General features: G+C 35.7%; 1 protein-coding gene across 5 annotated transcripts in view; it reads right to left on the bottom strand.

The window, feature by feature from the left end:
• The window catches only part of WWOX (WW domain containing oxidoreductase), a 546,547-nt gene that overhangs the window by 423,982 nt on the left and 100,169 nt on the right, over positions 1–22,396 (bottom strand). For all 5 annotated transcript variants that reach the window (XM_087940561.1, XM_026714128.2, XM_087940563.1 and 2 more), the window contains exon 6: positions 484–572. In XM_087940561.1, coding sequence (XP_087796687.1) covers positions 484–572 — 89 coding nt within the window. The remainder of the gene's footprint in view (positions 1–483; positions 573–22,396) is intronic.

Below are 22,396 nucleotides of genomic sequence, written 5' to 3' on the forward strand. Positions count from 1 at the left end.
TCATATACATCATATTCATTGCTTTCTCTAACCCTCATAGGTTTCTCTATTTTTCCCATTTCAAGTTGTCATAACTCTCAATGGCATTCATACTTTCTGTTTTTCGTATTTATATTTATTGGTCTTAAAGCAATATATTTATTGGAATTGCACAGAGGGAAGATAGAACAAAGAAATGTATTTATTTTATTTATCAAATTTAGATACTTTAGACACCCACCTCATTCATAGCCCTTGAATTTATAAATCTCAATCATTCTCTGACTCTGTAAATTGTGCCCCTTAATAATAAACGAAAGTATAAAAACGACTTAGCTCTTAAATCTCATTTGAAGTATACAGACCATATTATTATAAAAGAGACAGAGATGAATATTGCAATAGCTTCCCATCTATGGTAACTTTGCTCAATTGATTCAACAACAGCAAAGCAAACTCTTGCTAATGTAATAAGAAAAAAAATAATTGTTTCTAAGTACTTACAGATTCTTGGATTTGAAGGTTTCAGCAAATTCCCATACACTTTGAAGAGACTCAAGATCCAAGGTCATTGCTTCTACCTTGGCTTTGTGCTAAAATGATAAAAAGTTCAAAAGATCAACATACTGATTCCACAGAATCATCTGATAACAAATACGCAACAACATATATTTAAATACTCTTATTTAATCATAGTGGTACAGATAACAACACTTTGAGATATGTAGAGATTGTTTAAAGATGGGTTTTTTAATGCTGCAGGTACATGCAGACAAAGTAAATCCTGAAAGAAGTATGAATATTTATTCAAATATCTCAACATATTTCCAGATAAACCAAAAGATTGACCCAAAAGATGGTGAGATCTTTTTTTGTTCTTATCACCGTTACCTGCAGAATAAATAAAACAGAGCTACTATTCTTTTTTTTTTTAAATCAAACTCATGATTCTTACAAAACTCACCAAAAGTATCTTAAAATAAGTTATCCAAAGTTCATCAGTTAAAATCTGCTAGGCTTGATGACTTAGGCAAAATCCATTATGACTGGTTGATTTAGGAACAGAAAATCATTTAAACAATTCAAATCAAGATAGAAACATATCCAATCCAGAGGCTACAATCATCAGATTTTTATTAGACATTTCAAAGGAAGACTATAGAAGTAAAGGTTTCCCCTGTTCAGTCATATCCAATTCTAGGAGGTGATACTCATCTCCGTTTTTTAGCCAACGGAGTCACAGCACTGTGCAAAGACCCTTCCCGCAGTCATGTGCCCAGCATGTGCTGAAGTGTACAGAACAGTGTTAGCACCCCACCAAGGTGATACCTATTTATCTATTTGCATGTGTATGCTTTTGAATTGCTAGGTGAGGGCAAATCATGGCAGCTCAGCCCATTTTGGCAAACAGAGGATCTGAAAATGTCATGGAGGTTACGGTCTTCCAACACCTAACTAATTACGTAACAACTGAATGTATTTGTCTTTTTTTAAAAAAACAATGAAACTAAGTATGGAGCTAAAAAATAAAGATCGGGAACACATTTAAACTCATCAACCAGAATTATAATAAATTGAACCAGTTCAGAAAATTCACTCTAATTTTCCCACGAAGTTAAAATATAGAGTCTTTACACAGAAAAAAGAATGTATATGAGGTACAAAGCAAACATATTAACTGACAGTTCAGGGATTTTATAATCAGTCTTTCTAAAACATATGTTACCAAAACATAGTATCCTTGCTGTAGTTAGCATATACAAAGCTAATTCAGCATAATTTAAAGAAATGAATGGTTTACTCAATTTAATAAAGCAGTTTAAACTCACTTGTTAAGATTTATTTCATTCTACTGTGCATTATTTTCCAGAATCGTTGTGCTTTACAATATTGCTACCAAATATTAAAAAATAACCCAACACTACATTTTCATCATTTTTTTAGAGAAGGAATTGTTCATTTTAGCCATCGGGACTAGAGTAATATACCAATAATAAAATATTGTATACCAATTTCCTCTTAACTATAATGTTGAGAGGAAAGTTAATGTTCTTTTTCCAATGAAATTTCCACTGCTGCACTTCTATTACCACATTCAAATTCTGTATCTATTTAATCATAAACTCTTTTGCTTGTCCGGACTCTGAATCATATTTCTCCAGCCATTTATAAATAAGTCCCAGCATTATGTTTGACTAGATTTTTTTCTAATTCAGTAATGTTTCTTACCATTCCTCTTTGTAATGCTATGTTACCCATATTGAAACCAGTCAAGTACACTCGACCATTCTGGAGAATCTCAAAAGATTTCATCTTCGTCTTGCTAATAACTAAATCTTGAAATTGGAACACATTATTAATTTTCCACTAAACCAATTTATGAAACTTACTTCCTCATAAAAGTAGACATTTAACAATGGAGTAATAGAAGAGACATTTTATTATTTCCCTGTACTTGACCTAGAACACGGGTGTCAAACTCAGTTTCATTGAGGACCACAACAGGGTTGGGTTTGTCCTTGGGAGGCTAGAGTGGGCATGGCCAGGGAGGCCGTAGCCAGCTCAACATCACTCCTGTCGGGGGCGCCTATGGTGGCCTGAGAGCTCTGCCAGCAAAAACAGGCTCCTGAGTTCCATTTTTGGCTGCCATGGTCTCCTGCAACCCTCTGCCAGTGAAAACGGACATCGAGGCAGCCGAAAACAGAGCTTGGGAGCCCATTTTCACTGGCGGAAGTGCTGCTGGCCAGTCCTTTGCTGTTTCCAGGGTGGCCCTACAAACCAGATCTAAGTACTCCACGGACCAGATCTGTCCCCCAGGCCTTGAGTTTCACCTTGAGTTTGACCTAGACATTCAAGCTTGCCAAGCAAAGTCTTTCTCCGAAGAACCCAGCGCTCAGATGGAAAAAGCAACTCTACATCATGGTCGTCATCATTATTATCACCATCATCATCCTAACTCAATCCTGTCTGCACTTGGCCAAAACAACTTTGCAATACACAAAACAGACACAACCAGCAAGTTTTTGGTGCAGAAAGGGGGGAGGAATGCCTTCTCTCTCTCTCTCTCTTTCTTCTTTAAAAGGTACAATGCTCTGTTCTCGTCTCCAAGGAGAAAATAAAACGGCTGCTACAAACACAAGGACAACAAGGGGTCAAAAAACATCAAGCAGTTCAACAGATTAAACCACAAGCTGTTACTTAGCATGCTCTTGGGAACAGTGATTCAAGTCCACACACTATTACTCAGGTAATGCTTTTGCACATTCTGGGCAATGTTGCAGGTCTCTCCTGCTGGGTTTTGAAACCAAAGAGAACAGCATTTGCGATATTATGAAGGGAATAGAGAGCGAATGAGTGGTGCTTGGGTGTTCCTACCTCCTTTACTCCTTCCACAAGTTAGAACTGAGAAAAAGAAGTTGCACTTGAGAAAAAATACAAATATGGAACAAAAAGAAAAGAGATCAACAAATGGGGAACTTGGAAATGTAGATTATCCAAGCTATGAATATAGTTTGCAGTCTGACATTTCGGGCAGTAAACTGAACTTGGAAAAATAAAACCCTTTCTATTGTGAAGACAGCTAGGGTTCCTTTCCCCACCTCCCCAACTGTTAAATTAATCTGAATTTCTACAGCTTTGTAGATTTAGCACAACAAAGGTTAGAAGAAGAACCACCTTCTGCGGGAGTATTTCTCAAGCACCTTAAGTAGAAGGCTTTGAAAGGTCACACATTCAAATAATAATAAAAATAACAATGACGGTTTCTAGGATACCATTCATGAACATACATAAATGATAAAGACAGAAACATATACAATGACCACTGGCCTATATAATAAAAAATGTCATTAAATCTTCACAAATCTGGCTTTTTAACCCCTCATTAACTTAAGTTTACACGCTGTCCTCCCTATTCATACAAACTAGTATATTTTTAAACTACACTCAAACTATTCTTTTGAGTCTTAATGTTGCTCTTTGTAGCAAAAAAAAAGAAAACCCTGTAATGGTTTAATCAATCAATAAACTTTTATTTGATCACTGAGCAATGTAATATAACAATTTAATAGCCCTTATGGACTTTTTGCATAATTTTTTTAAAAAAATGTGATTTTTTTTTTACGGTTATAGAGGATAGATTATAGAAAGAAGAGAGTCATGATGTAACCTTAGAGAAAGAGGTTAAAATATTAATGTACTTATAACTGCTATGAAGATCAGGAGCCTCTTATTTGTAGCTTTCTTTATTTTTTCTACTTTTTTCTTTTTCTTGTTGTACTTTTAGCTTTTTCAATATTTCAGGTTTATAATAGAAACAGTAATCTATAACCTGTAAAACAGATGATTTAACAGCATCCTTCAAATTCTCTGCTAATGTCATAAGGTTATTGTACAGATAACTCCTGTATTGTTTTATTACTACATGGTGTTTTGTGTTAAGTCTTAAATGGTGGTATTTTAACAAACATTTTGGTCTATTGGTGTGTGCCTCTACAGCTCTTCTATGCCTAGATATCCTTTAGAAATTACTATCCGGATTAAGAGACTAGATTCTCCTAGGGCAAACTTGATTTCATTGAGTGCCGCATCAGGGTTGTGTTTCAATATGGCCAGCTTGACACCACTCATGTCAGGGCATGAGTGGCGCAAGTGCTCTGCCAGTGAAAACGGGCTCCCGAGCTCTGTTTTTGGCTAGGACGGCCTCCTGCAACCCTCTGCCAGTGAAAACGGAGCTTGGGAGGGTCACATGTGACCCATGGGCCTTGAGTTTGACACCCCTGTCCTTAGGAAATAGAGATGTCACCATGAAGTTTTCCTATGCAACCACTGAACTTAACTTTAGAAACAGTTTTCTACTAAATATAACGTTGCTGGGAATAATATAAGAAAAGATAAAAGAAGCTTGTTTTAAGCCATATCCTTCTATAGAACAAGATGAATATTAAAATACATGTGGCTATCTGCATGCATGTGTGCATGCACCACTTGTGGGAAAGTGATGCAGTTTCATCATCATTTAATAATCAAGTAACTTTAAGGAAGAAATCTGCAGGGTGGACTTGGAAAGTTTTGTAGAAAGGTTCATTTAAATCATGGGTTTGTTTGTTTCTGATAAATTAGCTCGCACGTTCACTCTTCAATTCTGACCATAATCACACAGATCAAAAACACTCACTCCTTTTAACTAGCTATTCCAGATTGTTATCAAAGCACTTCTTGAGTCACCATTCTTGTTTGGTGCACATAAAAGCAGGAATGAATGTGTCTTATCTTCACATAACCAGGGGAAATGAAGAAAAAGAATATATAAACTCAGGCATCTAATTTTTTTTCTCTGAAAACGTTTCACTTCTCATCCAAGAAGCTTCCTTAATTCTAACTGACCAGTGAGAAATGGAATGATATATATATTTGGTATATTTTAAATATTTATATTTATATTCTTTTTATAGCTGCAACATTGAAAACCCATGATTGTCATGATGCTCACATGCACAGTTGGGAATCTGCTGAAATCTTCTGATGGGTCCTTGGACAGATCCTGCTATTCATTAATTCATTCATTCATTCATTCATTCATGTATGTCTGTATGCCACCTACCTCGTAATTCCAAGCAACCTTAGGTAGAGGAGATCTAGTGCCATTCAGGAAGGTAGAAATTGGTCATCCCCTCCTCCATCTATCATCTGTCTTCCCCATTCCTCGTGACCATGATGAATCTTTTTGCACTAAACATATCCAAATATGCCACATTTAACATTCTTTGGAGAAGGTGAAATCAATAATGTGGGCAAGTTTACCACCCCACTCCTTGGAAAATCTACTAGCAGATTGTAGGACTCACATCAGAGAGTTGCAGAGATTCTGGGGGTTTCCTAGATCCTAAAGGTGCAGGTTGTCCAGCCATACAGGATCCATGATCCATTCATGATCATGAAATATTATTTTCCTTATGTTAAGTTCTAGAAAGTTAGTGACATTAGTATATGATAGCATTAAGACAAACTACTCAGCTCATTATGGCTCCACTTTCTGTGGACTTGAATTGCTCACTAAATGAATGCCATATTTAATTACATCTTCTACATTAAATCACTATTCTTCATCAAAGTGAAATGCATTGCCAAAGGAAAACATTCATTCAAGGTGGTTTGTTTGTTTACTACATGATTGATGATATGCAAAATCAAATTTAATTCTTACACACAGTTTGTAGCTATTGTCCTCCAGCACTAGCAACCCTCCCAATGCTAGGAAGAACAGGAACTATAGACAACATTCTCATTTAATTCCAAAAACATTCTGTGTTTCCATAGAGCAAGTCTATTAAAACTGTTTAGAATATAATTGGCAATATTTGTGCTCGTGCTTAGAAAAATGCTTAGCGAGCCAGAAGTTTTAACCAGAAAAGTTAAAACCCTCCAAAAGCTAGCAATTTCATAATAGGCAATGTATTCAGTTTACAGCTTAAAGATTGTTTAAAAATGAACACTGCATGCTACAGTAGTTTGGCAGTAAACATGATAGTGCATTTATGTCTCGACACTGAAGGAGCCTTTTTCATAGGTATTTTTCATTCTAATGCAAGGGATGATTTACATTAAATATAGGTAAAGTGTGGTTACATTTTCCTGAAGGACTGCAAAGAAGGGAAGAGAACTATAATAAGTTGAAGCATAAAAGCTTTCTGTCATAATATTTATTATAATGGCATATAAAAGAGCTGAAATAAATAATAGATGACTAAAGGTAAATTCACATGATAAAGAATCCTTCAGCAAATACCATTACTTGGTCTGCTTAGAGTTTTATACACAGTTGAAGACTCTTAATAAATAAACTGCAGTTCCTATAACTTATATAAGTGCTGGTGGAAGGCAGCAGAGGAAATGTAAGATGTACTTTTAAAAAGCACAGAGTGGACATTAGCTAATTTAGTACATAATTATATTCTCCACGGATAGGCAGTGTACATTTTCAGGTATTTAAAAGCTTTAGTCCATGCAGCCACCCTGCCTTACTCTCCTCCCCCACCCTCCCAAAATAAATCCTAAATAGTATACCACTCAAACATGTCTCTTTTGAGTAGAGGAGAAAAAAGCTTGTCCTCCAGTTTAATAAAGCAAATTCCAGTCACCTACACCTGGGAAACACAGAAGGCAAGACGGAGGAAATTATATTTATAGTCCAAGAGATAAAATATGTTTAAGAAGGAAAGGCTGCAAAGAGAGGTGTGGAAGCCAAGGGGAATTTGATGTCAAATAGCTTTTATATAATGTAGATAAACCAGTAAGAATGTAAGTTGAACGGACACCAAGCCTAAAAGACTCGAAGAAGCACAGAGACATGAAATTCAGGCTGAAGTTTACCATTAGAATAACGCATGGCGATTTTGAGGCATTCGTTCTTACAGCCAAGAATGCCTAGCAGTAGTTGTGATAATGATCACTATGCAAGATGGATGAAGACAAGGAATTGCTTTCATTTCAGTTTGAGACTGTAAACATTATAATCCCTAATGCACGCCCTTGCTACGGGGGAGTATTTATGTCAGGCAGGCTTTCTAAGCCATTTGTGTGTTTCTGAAGTTGATGAGATTACCTTTCAGATCTCTACGTGGGACACATGAATCAGATGGTGCAAATATGTTCAGGCCAACTGAAGATACGTTGGATCAGCTTCTGGAATCAGTTCCTTTACCGCAGCTGAGATAACTTACTGAGGTCCATTAGAGACTTTAATGGATGGAATAATTCTGGACTCATTTTTCTTGTTTTCCTCAATGCCCTGACTATTTTCCTAAAAGACATTTCACATTTTGCGTGGAGCGTATTAAAAACAATACGAGCAAGCAGTTTTGGTAGCTGATACCTAACCTCCTTATGACACTGAGAGGTTCACAGTGAAGTATTCATGGGATGAACCTATTTCTTCAGATCCACCTTGTCCTCCATTAAAAAGGCAATGATGTTCTCTAAGTAATATCAAGCAGAACTTCAATCTTCCTTTCCCAAGATGTTATTTTCATCGTTTTCAAGGTCTCGTGCAACTATTAGGGTTTCACACAATGGATCCCAACAAAACTCAGCACATGTGGGACAGTATTTTTAATCAATATTTTAAGTACAACTAAGACATATTTCCAACCATATTTAAAGGAAAAAAAGATTAAAATAGATATATACCAATTAAATTTAGATTACATACTCTATAATGGGCCACAGCACTGCATTTTTATTTTGGTGATTATCCCTGGCTAGCAAAATGCTTTTAAAGAAATGTATATCATGTAAAGCAGAATAATATTTGTAGTAATATTATATGATGTTAAAATAATATTCTTGAATGTAGCCCCATAGAATCATGGAGCATAAAACTCCATACAACAAAGAGGTCTGGTTTGTCCCTTCTTCCTGCAATGGTCACATTTGAGAGAACTAAACCTCATTTCCACAATGCAGTATAGGTTTTAAAATTTATGGACATCTCTTTCCCAATTGTTCGGGTTTTTAATTTTTTTTAAGTACCATTATAAAGTAAAATATTAGTAGTATTATAAACTAAAATAAACTAAAATACTGCTTGCAAATAAAATAATACTAAGGGATTTCTATGAAGCTGCCATTGCATGTAACAATATATGCCCTTCAAGCCAATTGTCCTTGACTGGAATGGAAAAGCCATCATGGTTCATTCCTGAAAAACACGACTACTCATCATGCTAACTCTAGATCTCCACCCATATGACCATACAACATGTAAAATTTTACGGATGGCTCAGCCGTGTCTGTTCCTTAACTCCTTGCACACACACTCTAGAATTAAAAGAAGAACACCCAGAAGACAAGGGAAGCAATTTGCTTGCAATTGGGGGAAACCGGAGAGGTTTTCCAGCTGTAGAGACATTGAATACCACTTGTGCAGATGACAAGTATAGATTGGAGCATGTCCAAAGGACAAATATGTTTAACCAAATATGAAAGGGGCTCTCCAGCTCTCTCTTTTTTCTCCCTCTTCTCAGGGTTCATGACTGTAAGCAATGTTTTTGCCTGAAAGCACAGGCGTGCGCTGCATTGCACATTAATCCTTCAAACTCTAACAGATGCTGGCAGGGATTTAGAGTGGAATGTATTTACAAAGTGACAAATTATGTTCTATATTATACACAGAGAAAGAAAGAGCACCTACAAATAGGCTGATAAATGTCATCTGCAGTGATGACAAGTGATTCATTTTTATTATATACTGTAGTAACCACTATCTTCTTTTCTCTTTTCCCAGGGAAGCCCAAACATTTATTTATTACAACGGGGGGATGGGGGAGGGGAAATCAAGATTATATGTGACACAAAGTACTATCTCTAAGATAGTACATGGGCAGCTTCCATTGCTAGAAACTAAATTCAGATTGTAGCACAACTTTGGTCTTGTTGTTTCTTAAATATATGTTATATATCACATGTACACCTTTTTCTAAGCTATCACTATGGGCTGTTCTATAAATTTAAAAAAATCAAGATTTTGCATTGGTTAAAAAAAATCTACCGAGTCTATCAGTGGAGCACAAAGATTAATGAAAGTTCTAGTGTTGTTTTGTTTATTGTTGCCCTGCTTTTGTTTTAAAATTCTGAAGTAGAGTTTTAAAATGAGTTTGTTTCGCATTTGTGTCCCCTTGAATCAGTGGTAGCTCCTGGTGACTTCCCTGTCTAGTCTTTGCAGTTTTCTTGGCAAGATTTTTCACAAGTGGTTTGCAATTTTTTCGTTCCTCAGGCTGAAGAGGAGGGACTGGCTAAGGACATCCAGCTGGCTTCATGTCAAAGGCAAGACAAGAACTCACAGTGTCCTGGTTCCTAGTACTTAACCGCTACACTAAACTGGAAACATGATTTAAAATGACTTGATGTATGCCAAACATTTTGATTCTGAAAAAGCCTGTTGTGAATATTCTGGGATCTCCTGGAATGCTGATTGGACATTCAAGCTGTTTGGAGGAAGACCACATCTTGAAACAATTTGAAGGTTAGAATATTACATAAAAGAGCATTCTGCATATTCATACATTGAATACGGTTTATTTAAAGGTCTCTGGAGAACCAGACTGTCCCTAACATTGGTTATGGATTTGTAACGACAGTGTAACATGTCTATGGAGATTCTCAACCATCATTGTCCCAAATGTTTCCTTGAAAACGTTTCACTTCTTGGATGAGAACTGAAACTATTTACAAGGGGGAAAAAATCAAGAAAGTTCAATTGCCTTTTGGAAAAGCATCTTTGACCAAAAGTCAAAACAATCACACTTCCTTATGTGAATGAGGGTGAATCAGTTAGGGTTTTTTTTTAATATTGTTTATTGAAAGTTTCAAACAAAAATAATGTGTAAAAAAAAAGAGAAATGTTCTCACATTTTTGCAACATTTTCATAGCAGTGTACATTTCTCTTAGTATCAATTAAAGTCATTTGCTACAAGTAAATCTATAACTTGTTTCCTAAATCTTTACTTATATATGTTATTATTACAATTATAATACAATATTTATTTAATTATATTACTTTACATATATACATAGCTATATATATATATATATATATATATATATATTTATCCTTATTTCCACTTTCCCTTGTTGTTTGTTTAATCAATTTCACTAGACATCTTTACTTCCTTTTTATACAACCATTTGTACCATATATTCCAAATTGTAAAAAATTCCCCTTCTTCCTTGTTTTTTAGTAACATGGTTAGTCTAACCATTTCTGCGCATTGGTGAATTTAATTAGTTATTGCCAGGTCCGTGGGTATCATTGTTGATTTCCAGTTTTGGGCAAAGACTATCCTTGCCACTGTAATGATATGTGATATCAGATGCTGGTGTTTTTTGCTCCACGTTGGTTCTGTCCTTCCGAGTAAAAATGTCTCTGTGTTGAATTTAATCTTTAGTTTTGTCATCTCTTCTAACCATGCCTGTATCTTAGACCAGTACTTTCGGGCTTTAGGACATTCATCAGTTAGTTCTAAGTAAAGCATAATATAGGCTGTGCATTGTCTTCTGCTGTAGTGGAAGGATTTATTCTAATGTTGGATTAATCCAAGCTTAATATGTAGATCCCCAGCACGAGTAAATATGTGTACGTAGAACAAGCATCTCCAAATGAGAAATGAATGGATTACTAACAATAAACAACAAATCAAATCCCCTCCATTTATAGGGATAACTCGGGTTTGTGGAAAGGATCCAGATTGGTATTCTCTGGTTCATAACTCATCTGAGTATTTTTCCCCCCCTCTTATATCCCACTGTGTTAGATCAAAGGTGCTTCCCTCAGTTATCTAGACTCTACTATATTCCATTTTAGCAATAACAACACTGAATAAGCTATAGATACTAATGACCTCCACAGCGAGCTTGCATGATTAATTAATATTTCCACCCTATTCTGCGCTTTTGAAGACAGGAAGCTGAGAAAGGCTGCTTTGCCCAGAGAATTTCTAGTTGATGCTGGATTCAAAGTTTCTTATTTATAGATAAACCTTTCAATACCTTTGTGCTGTGAATCCAAGATCAGCCGGTATTTTAGTCACTACTAAAGCACTGTATTCTGTTCCATTCACTGTAGAGTATCTAAATTTCCACCGTTCATAAATTGACGTTCTTTAAAACCGATACGTCCAAAAATACAATGATTTAAGGAACAGGAAAGCTTCACCAGAAACATTTTCTCAACAGATGTTTATAAACAGAAGGCAACATTTAAAGAAAAAAAGAGAAAAAAAGACACCTGAACACACTGCCTCGCTATGTTGCACAAACCACTGTACAACCTATTGGAATTACTGCAAAAAAAGTCTTCCTGGAAAACATCCAGAAATTAAAAGGTGCCAACGAGCTCCCTAATAACCTTGCGTAGACGGAATTCTTATGAAGAAAATAAAGTTTATTGTCTGGAAAGAGAGAAAGCACGAGGAAAGCACTAAAGCAATGGAGGTGAACAATTAGACAGATGTTCACTTAAGGAAATAAAGGGAACCGAATAAGTCTTTGTGGAGGGAATTTTACGAGAATACTGACAACTCTGCACCTCATCAAGGGCATTGGTAAAGTTAAAGCTGCAAAAAACTGCTGATGCTACGGAAGGTGGCATTTAGGTAACATGGCTCGTAGCGAAGTAACATTATACACCACCGATCTCAATTTGTATTCTCATGCACAATGACCATCCTCTCCTCATTTCCTATTCCCCTTCACTCATTTTCACCTTCTTGGCCCCCCAAAAAACTCATTTTAAAGACCATCCTGTAATTTAACCAAATGAAGTCTTGTTGGATAGGACATATCCCAAATTTCTTCTTCTTCTTTTTTTTTTTTTACTCTTCTTTGGCTTCTTTTTTTTACTCTGACACACAGCTCTAGTTTAACAGAATGGATTTACAGATTTTTTATACAGGCAGTCGTCGACTTAAAACCATTCACTTCGCTGACTGTTCAAAGTTAGAACAGCACTGGACAAAAAGTGACTTGTGGCCCTTTTTCACACGTGTGACCATTGCAGCATCCCCACCTGTCATGCCATCTAAATTCAGATGCTTGGCAAGTGGTTCATATTTATGACCGTTGCAGTGTCCCAAGGTCCTGTGATCCTCTTTTGTGACCTTCTGTCAAGCAAAGTCAACGGGGAAGCTAGATTCACTTAACAATCTGGGTTAGTAACTCATCACCTGCAGTGATTCGCTTAACAACGGTGGCCAGAAAGGTCAGAAAATTGGGGCAAAACTCACTTAACAAATGTCTCGCTTAACAACAGAAATTTTGGGCTCAATTGTAGTCATAAGTTGAGGATTACCCAGTGGTGGGATTCAATTTTTTTTTAATACCGGTTCTGTGGGCATGGCTTGGTAGGCGTGGCAGGGGAAGGATACTGCAAAATCCCCATTCCCTCCCCACCCCACTAACCTGCTTTTCAGCTCCGTTCTCCTGTGCAAGGCAACCAAAGAAGAGCCAGCTGATCAGCTGGGACTCATGAGGCAGAGAATAGATGGGGGTGGGACCAGTCAGAGGTGAGATTTGCCAGTTCTCCAAACTACTCAGCAAAATTCACTTGGATACAATCCCGAACTATGGCTTGGTTTTGTCCTTTTTTCTTGTACACATCTTTTTTGTTTTTGTTTTTACTAATAACAGCTTAACATTAACATTATGTCCAATCCCACTTATTGGTTTACTAAAAAAAATTCAGATTATGATTTATAAAATAACTTATTCCCCGGGGTTAGAAGTAATGATGAGTTTAGATCCATACTTCACAGTAAATTCTGATTGCTGAACCATGATCTGCTGAATCAATCACAAATAACTTCTAATTCAATTAGTGTGTCACGTTATAAACCATGTTTTATAATCTGGAAGAATCCAGATTTGGTGCCAAGCCAAAGTGAAGCAAGTCACATTATGATTTAGTTCTTGTGGTTAACTAAGCCAATGCAGAATTTGGATATGAAGATAAAATGAAAATATTGAAAAAGTATGATGAACCTTCTAATCATTCCTTCATTGCTGTCGCAGAACAGAATAATGGAAGAACTGCTTAATCTTTCCTGAACTTTTTCTAAAATCTTAAAATGTGGAGGAGACTAGGGACAGAATTTATTATCATGTTGATGGTATTATCTTTCTTCAACTTTGTTTTTTGCCAATTTGTCATAGTGACAACATTAAGAGACCATAGGTGTTCTTCAGTTCCATTTGTAACAAAAGGCATTTTAAAATAAATTCAATTAGTAAAAGAAGTGATTGTCTCACTAAATTATACTTTTACATTTAATTAGCATACAGAAGATGATAATGTTACATGTGAATCAATACACACTATGCTTTTAAAGTAACAAAATTAAAAGCTACTAAAAAGGAATGGCAGATATATTTAAAAAAAAATTGTGGGGGAGTAATATGGGGGAAAGTAGTGACCCACTGGATTCAATCTCCAGAAATATTACACCTCTAGTTTAAATTTAATTTTCAATGTAAATTTGAGAGTGTATCAGATTTGGAAATAAGTGAAAAGTAATTCAACAAAATCATATAAATGCCGCACATTTGTTTATCATTAGAATACTCAGCATTATAGTGCAAGTTTAACTATATAGTTCAACTATGTATCTCTGATAAAGATAAATGAAGTACAAGCCAAATTTATGTCCGATGTGACCACAAACCACAGGAATTTGGACTGACCAGTCCACACAACCGCTTTCCCAAGTTAGTTGACCAGGAATAGGCATGTTAATTCATCAACCTGTCAAAATAATGACATTCATTCATAAGTACCATCCAGTGCTCTCCATACCTGCTGGATATTTCTCCAACCTAGTGAAAAATGCTAATTATATACTTTCTTTTTTCTGTCTTCGAACAATACCCTGAAAAGAATAATGACAGAGAACTGAGAATGGTGTAACGGCTCTTGGGACAGGACCCAAAAGGTTGAAGGAGATGAGAAAAATGACATAACGCATTGGGCCAACATGCCATCTGGAATAGTCTTTTTCTTTTCCATTTAGAATACATGGCAGATCAGTGAATAGTTTCACAGACAGTGCTTCACCACCCAAAGGGAAGGAGGGAGGGAGGAAGGAAGGAAGGAAGGTTGATCTTACTCATAGCCCTTTTTTTTTTTTTTAGTTATTCACTAACTAAATTCTGTTCCTCACAGAAGGGCTTTTATAACCAGCAAGCTTACTACCATACTATCAATGGCTCTGAAGGACAGTTACAAAAACATTCTAAAATCATTCTAAAATCATATTTGCATAGTGACTCTACAACAGCTGCTTTGTTATTCACTTAGGCTCTCCTATCAAAGAGAATATGCTCTTTTCATAAGTCTACCTCAAGACAAAGAAGAAAGTTTTGTTCGATTCATGGCTGAATAGAATCTCTGGGTTTTAATAGAATTTCACAGATCATTTCCATATTAGAAGACTATCAGGCAGGTCTTTTACATTTTTAATATTACAAGTCGTAAAATGAATGGTGTTTATAACTATGCAATTACACTTTAACATGCATATTATATGAAACCTTGGTGTGTGGTCATAAAAATAAATAAAAAAAATAAAAAAAGAGAAAGCACTAGTTCGATTGAAGGCTTTGTTGATCCAATGGAAATGACATGCCCTGTCTAACCAAGTCTTAAACCAGCAAGGTGATGTAACCTACTGGGTGTCAGGCACAAAAGACGAGATCTACACATTAAGTTCCAATTAAACTGATTCATTGCTGATGCCTATGCACAAGAGTCTAGTCAACGAACAGTAAGCACTATTCTGCCGCTATATATATGATTTAATGGCACTCAAGAGGGGTTGGACTTAGACCACTTGTGGGAATGTAGAGACTCTAGGCCAGGGGTGGGCAATTAATTTTCCCAAGAGGCCACATGGGAAACTCTATCTTGATCTTAGGCCGGTCATTCTCTGTCAGTCTTAGGAAGAAGGCAATGGTAAATCACTTCTGAAATCTTGCCAAGAAAACTGCAAGGACTAGTCCAGCTTTGAACCAAGAGTTCAAAACTGACTTGAAGATGTGCCTCTACACACACATACACACACACACACACACACACACACACACACACACACACACGGTTAGAAACATTGAGGCTGAAGAGGATAAGGCAAAAAATAAAGCTATGCTTCATGAGTAGACCAGATGTTTAACATTCTTGTCATCAATTTTTCTACATCATCAAATCCAGAAACATTCATTATGAAGATGTTCCTTGAGTAGCTTTGAAACATTAGATTAATAATCACTTAAGACCAAAGACACTGAAAGACAAAGCAGGGAAAATAAACTTGTGGAAGTTAGGAAGGAATGTATTCAAGAGAAAACTACAGATTACTTTTTCAGATATTTCAAAGTACAGTATATTAATTTAAGAAGCTTGTGAAGAAGAAATGTCCCCAAATAATGAGCTAGATCACCTGGCAAATAGCTTATCCATAGTTAATAGCAATGCCCTACAAAATTCAAAGGAACTTAGTGGAATGTTACATTGCAAGGGACAACCATGAAACTTCTCCTAAAACTATCTGTTATCTTCCATGTAAAGAGGGAGAGTTTCCAAATTAAATATATCTAGAAGCCTTTGTTACATTACTATTGTATTTTTCATCCAAGCAGCTGATGACAATGTGCTAGAGAGATAATTAAGGATCTAACAAACTTTCTGTAATGACCAAAGAATTATATGAACCAGGATCACTGTCATATAAATCACAGGCATTGAAATCTTTTAGTGTTCTACTAAGAAACTTAGCGTTCTCATCAATCCCATTCCATTATATGCCTTAAATAATATACAGCTGTACTTATTGCCAATAATAATGTACCAACTATTTTTAGATACAGGAACAAGATGAAAGACAATTTGCAAAGTTGTTTGGTAAAGTTATGTATTTATTGGTACATAAGGCAAAAAAAGGGGGGCAAATGCAAGAATCAAAGGCAATCAATTGGGGAGATATGTACAGTATAATCATACTTTCCGTTGCAGAAGGATGACATCCTGATGTATTCTAATTCATACGATTAAAGAAATATATGAAATATTGTGTTTTCCAGAGGCAAATCTTTACAATACAAGAGAATCCAAATTCTAATTCCTGTATCAAGCAGAAATAAGCAAATAAGCAAAATTTGCCTGGGGCTGTGTTCCTTAACCTTAACAACTTTAAGTTGTATGGACTTCAACTCATGCTGGTTGAGGAATTCTGGGAGATGAAGTCCACATATCTTAAAAGTTGTTGAGGTTAAGAAACACTGGCCTAGGATATGCCTCAACATAGTTTGCATAACTCATTCTGCATCATCAGGTCAAGTTTCAGTATAATTCTTTTGAAGGCTGCCTTTCAACTATATCGACTACTATATTCAGTCGAACCTCTTATTTCTGGCAGGCTTTGTCCATCCACTTTTAAGTTTACCTTTACCACCTACGCCTTGACAGCTGTTCTTCCAAAGAGGGGCATAGTGGGAGATCTGAAATTCTCAGCTGTTTATTCGGTATTGTGCTCAACACCAAACGTGCTATGTGCATTGCATTGCTACAATTTACACACAATTACACGAAGTTCAAAAGAGACACAGATTCTTTCTATAGTTTTCCCCAGGGTATGAACTTGTCTTACACTGAATCAGAATAATTCATATGTCCATCTTGTTTAGTTCTCAGGATTCTCTTCAACTCCTGTTAACTCGTCTTTTGGTACAAGATCCAAGGTCATAGAATAGAATAGAATAGAATAGAATAGAATAGAATAGAATAGAATAGAATAGAATAGAATACCTTTATTGTCATTGCATTTCATGAATACAGTGACATTTGAAAGCTACAACTGGTACAAGAATTTCCATTGCTAAGCAAGGCGGTTGTTAGATGAGTTGTGCCTCATTTTACAACTTTACAACTGCCATGGTGGGTTCAGAGAATCAATGCATTTGTTAACTGAATCACATAGTCAATAACTGAATCTAGTTTTGCTCCACGGAGATTGGCTGTAAATAATCACACTGCAATCATTATAACTACATGCTGGTTGACAAGTATGTCAAATTCGGATCAAGTGACCATGGGGATGCTGCACTGGTTATAAGTGCAAGAACAGTCAATAAACGAATGGTTATAAGTCAAGGACTAACTGGTTACCACTTTTCAGTGCAATAAAGTGGAGGAAATTCCCCCTTCAGCCTCAGATGATACATGATTGAATACTGCTTGCAGATACCACTTATATTTAATTTTTGGTTAAAGATTTTGCATATTAAAAGCATTAATCATGTGCATGTGTCAAAGACTTAAATCAGGGTGATTTGAATTTAAAGTAATGCTTTTGAACAATTTACATTAACTGTTACGTAAATTAGAAAAAGACATGTGCAACACTTCAGTATTGTAATGCAAGTGAGTCTACAAAGTCTTTTGGAAAACTCTGTAAAAAAAAAAAAGTTGGGCAGGAATTCTATCCCTCTCCTGGAAATTGAATTATTACCCACCATATCCAAGCTGCCTATTAACATAAATAGGTAAATGGAAAACAAAATCTAGTGTTCCTTGTAGAAATAATTGAATAAAAACAGCGTCATGGGGCAATTTACTTCCTTTAAAACTGAAACAAGAAGTTGTGGTTCTGTGGCTTAGAGGGCATTTTCTATTTTACTGCACAAAATTGGAAAATGCCTCAAAATTACGAAGTTTGTAAAATGAAATATACTATGTTTCTCAAGCATTTTGGATTCACACATCATGTTGTCATGGTTAATTTATACGGTCTGTCAAAAAATCAGCAAATTTGTTGGATTTTTATAATATGCTTTATAATACATCAATTTGTGCAAACTGCAATACCTGGGTTAACCCCATGTTATACAACACCAAACAAACCAGATGATGGCTTAGTGTGAAATACAAACCAACCACAGAAGATACAAGACTGCAAGTTATCTCATTAGGAACTTCAAGATTTCCTCTATTAGCCTAAAAGGCCAGAGGAGATCAGAATGATGTGCTTCTTTACTCAGCCAATTATATTCTATGCACAGTGGATTCCAATGATCCAATTACAATCACGTAAACAAAGCATTTTGCTATGCGTAGCCCAAATTGTAGTGTTCAGTGCTTAAAAGTTATTAGAGATTCTAAATTAGTTTTTAATTCCAAATTGCCCCAGTAGACTTCTTTTGAATATAGCTTCTTTTTTTTCCTAATTAGCTGTACCAGCACAGCTATTTATTTTAATGTTTCAGCGATGCTGTTTGCAAAAAATAAAAACTAAAGGTTTCAATGCACACACTCTGGTGAAAATGAGATGCTTCTCACACTACAGGCATAAAATTTAACAATGGCCTATATCACAAATACTTTTGGTTGTTCATCTTACAGATAATGATACTGTCAAAATATGTTATATATTTATTTTTTTAAGATTTACTTACTAACTATAAGGTGACTTATTTCTGCTTTGAAAAAAAATCTGTTTCTACTATGCACTGAATCAATAGGGCATTAAGTATGGAGATCTGTGGATATATACACACACACATACACACACATATATAAAGTTTGAAAATTATTTTTACAACATATACATATATCTGTATTATTCACCCACAGGTGTTGGCTTATGCACATAACAGTAGAGAACAGCTGCTGGAAAATTAATATGGCTGTTCTAAAGATATAAAAACAGAAACAAAAAAAAGACAAAAATATCACTCGAATCAACTGCAAGAAACATCATGAGCAGATACTAATCTTCAAAAAAAAAAAAACCACAGTAGGTTTTTATTATTATTATTACTATTATTGCTTTTTTATGACAGAACAAGAAAGTTAAGAACAATAAGTGAAATACTGCTATCACCAAATGTGACTTGGTTCAAATGAGATGCCTTATCAAAAAATATAAAGCACGATGCGAAAGTCAAACACTCTTTAGAAGATCTATTTACTGGGATGTAATGCACCAATTCTCTGAACAGACTTTGGAAATAATATTTCTGGGTAAGCTGAATGCATATTTGATGTGTTGCAACTTAATTCTATTAAATATAGACTTCGTGTAGTGTTATGCGTTATTGTTTTGTCTCTCAGGATCAGTCATAGGCTACATTCACCCCCCCAAAAAAAACAACTGATCATGGAAACGTATTAGCTGAGAGGTCAATCTCTGTACCGAATGATATTTTGCCCCTGGTGCCCACATCCGTTTCATATCTAACATCCTTTTTTGCCTATTCTGCTTAAATTTCAATGATATTAGAAATATTATAATTTTCTAAATATTTATTTGTTTCATATTTCTTAATTGCTTGAATAACTGTAGTAATAACTGTTCAAGGGAAAACATTTTTAAATGGCTGAATCAATAGCACTAGTCGTTTCCAACAGAGCCCAAAACTCTGACAAGGCAGACTGATTCCTCAATGAAAGGTCCATGTCCCATACACAAGCTTGCCATAATCCTATGAATTGGAGAAGGAACTCTTCACAGGATTTCCATTTCCCCATCCTCACAGAAATCTGAGATTATAAAAAGGTGTGATGAGGATCAGCCCCTTTAGCAATCTGGTTTGTAAATGAAATGAAAGAGTTTCCAAATTATGAGGTTTTATCTCCTTTGGTGCAGCTCTAATTAGGTTGGAGAATACCTGACAGATCCGTGTATCTGCCATTCTTCAGTGGAAGAAGGCGGGAGGGAAGTTGGTAAAGAAATCCTTTTTGATGTAACCTGAATATATTAAATCTTATATTTAATTTGTATAACCTACACATGATATACAACTGAAGGACTGGAGTCAGATGCCCCAGAAACTTGTCACCTCTGGAAGAGACAGCAAGGGGAGAAGGGACCATAAAAATTCCAGCTCTGGAAGATACTTCCTAAGAACTCTTCAAAAGATCATTCCCAGAGGAGGGGAGGGGGAATTAACATGTTGGTTGGTTGTTTTGACAAAATACATATCAAGATAAGGGGAGGGGTCCTAACTTCCTTGCATGCCTGGGAGCCGTTAGACTCTGCTTTGAAACCCTATTTGAACTGTCTCATCTCAATAAAGGATTCCTTTTGAAACATCTCGTTTCCAGAAGTTCATTCTTTCGGTTGAATGGGAAAAGTTCAGTAGCTGACAATATCCTTCTTTTTCATACTAAGCCAGAATGTCAGCCATCAGGAAGCATTCAAAGTCATTGGTTGTGCAAGTTTTTTTTTTTATACCTTTGTATGTTGTCCCTAACATATCTATCTAATTTGACATTCTTAACTGAGCTAATCACACTAGCTTACTCTACAGCAAACCCGCAGTTTCACTCACATTGATGATGTTAACTAGCTGGGTAATCAAACATTTACAAACAATTTCCGAGAGCACCAAAGATTCCACAGTTCAGCCTTGAACTTTAGATATTCTCACTTCTTGTAATTTATTCTGCTAAAATCTGGCATTACTGATTTCTCCTGCAGGCCTCAGGTGATTTTTATCTGTCTGTTCAGCCAGCTAATGGCATCTAGGATAAGACAAGTAATGTAACTCAAGGAAGATGGAGTAGAGATGATGTTTAAGTTTGTACATTGCACCATGTAAAGGTTTATTACTCATTTCTACATGCTGTAATCTATTGTTGCTTTTAACAATTGTCCAGACTGTTCTATAGGAACAGACATATGATTCTTTCAAACAATTACAAGAATTGTGTTCACACAAGTGAAGGAAGAAGCTACATCCAAAAGATTTCTTAACGGTTCATCCATAGTTCAGAATAAAGCCTCAATTCCTTGTTGTTATATTCCAGTTCCAAGGTTCATAATTTGAAAATTGACTTTGGGGAGTTTTTGCTTGGTCTATTAAAATGATTCATGTTGCATTCAACATAAATTGTGCATACACAGAGGAGGGTTCAGTTCATGTATTCACAGTATAATAACTAAAGTGAATTTTGTACGAGCTGCAGTTTGTGGCAGAGATGCAGTATCATTTGTCTTAATTTTTCTTCGGCATTACATTAGGGCTAGTGCATTTACATTTCCAGGTAAGGCTTAACTTTACTCCTGTTGTAAAAAGAAAAAAGGGAATCAAATCTGCATGTTTATGGAGTCTAACATCAAGTAATGCCTTTTTACTGTCTTAAAGTACACATGGATTTACTTTCCATTTACATTCCTCTACAAAGTCAAACGCAAAGTGCATGAAATATTTACTGTACATAAATCATATAATGTCCCAAATTAAAAAGATAACAGACCCACTCTTGTCTAAGGCAAAGATATTACAACAGTCACGTCTTCTAAATATTTTCACCGTTCAACCCTGCAAGAATAATGAAAGCTAAGAAAAGCAAAGTCCATTTCTTTCTTCTTCTTTTTTTTAAACTTTTAGTCTACATTGGGTTACGGTATGTAAATTAACAAACACACTGACACAAGAAAGCAAGAGCTTTCTCATGAAATATGTATTTGAGAGGGAAAAATCAGCATATGGCAAGCTCAATCGCCAACATCTTAAAATAATTTTTCAATACTTAAGTGACAGAACCACAGATGCAGACAAAGGGGAATTTCAGCTCTGCATTTTATTCTTTTAATTCTATTTTGTGTTCATACATCCATCAACATGACTTTGAATGTGGTCATTTATTGTGGCAGAAAGCCTTTCTGCTTATTAGATCACAAGACACCTTTGTAAGAGACTTGGCCAAAGAAATTGAACTACTTGGAGTAGCCAATATGATGCTCTGCGTCTTGGGCAGGAAGGATCCAGAAACACATAAACAGAACTCAGGTTGTACTACAGATCGTTTCTACTTTTGTCTTCTTGCTTCTTTCCTTCTTAAAAAGTGACCACTACAGGCTGGGAGACACC

The sequence above is a fragment of the Pseudonaja textilis genome, chromosome 11 (assembly GCF_049901715.1).
Source record: "Pseudonaja textilis isolate UNSWEBS1 chromosome 11, rPseTex1.2, whole genome shotgun sequence".
Classification (NCBI taxonomy): Eukaryota; Metazoa; Chordata; class Lepidosauria; order Squamata; family Elapidae; genus Pseudonaja; species Pseudonaja textilis.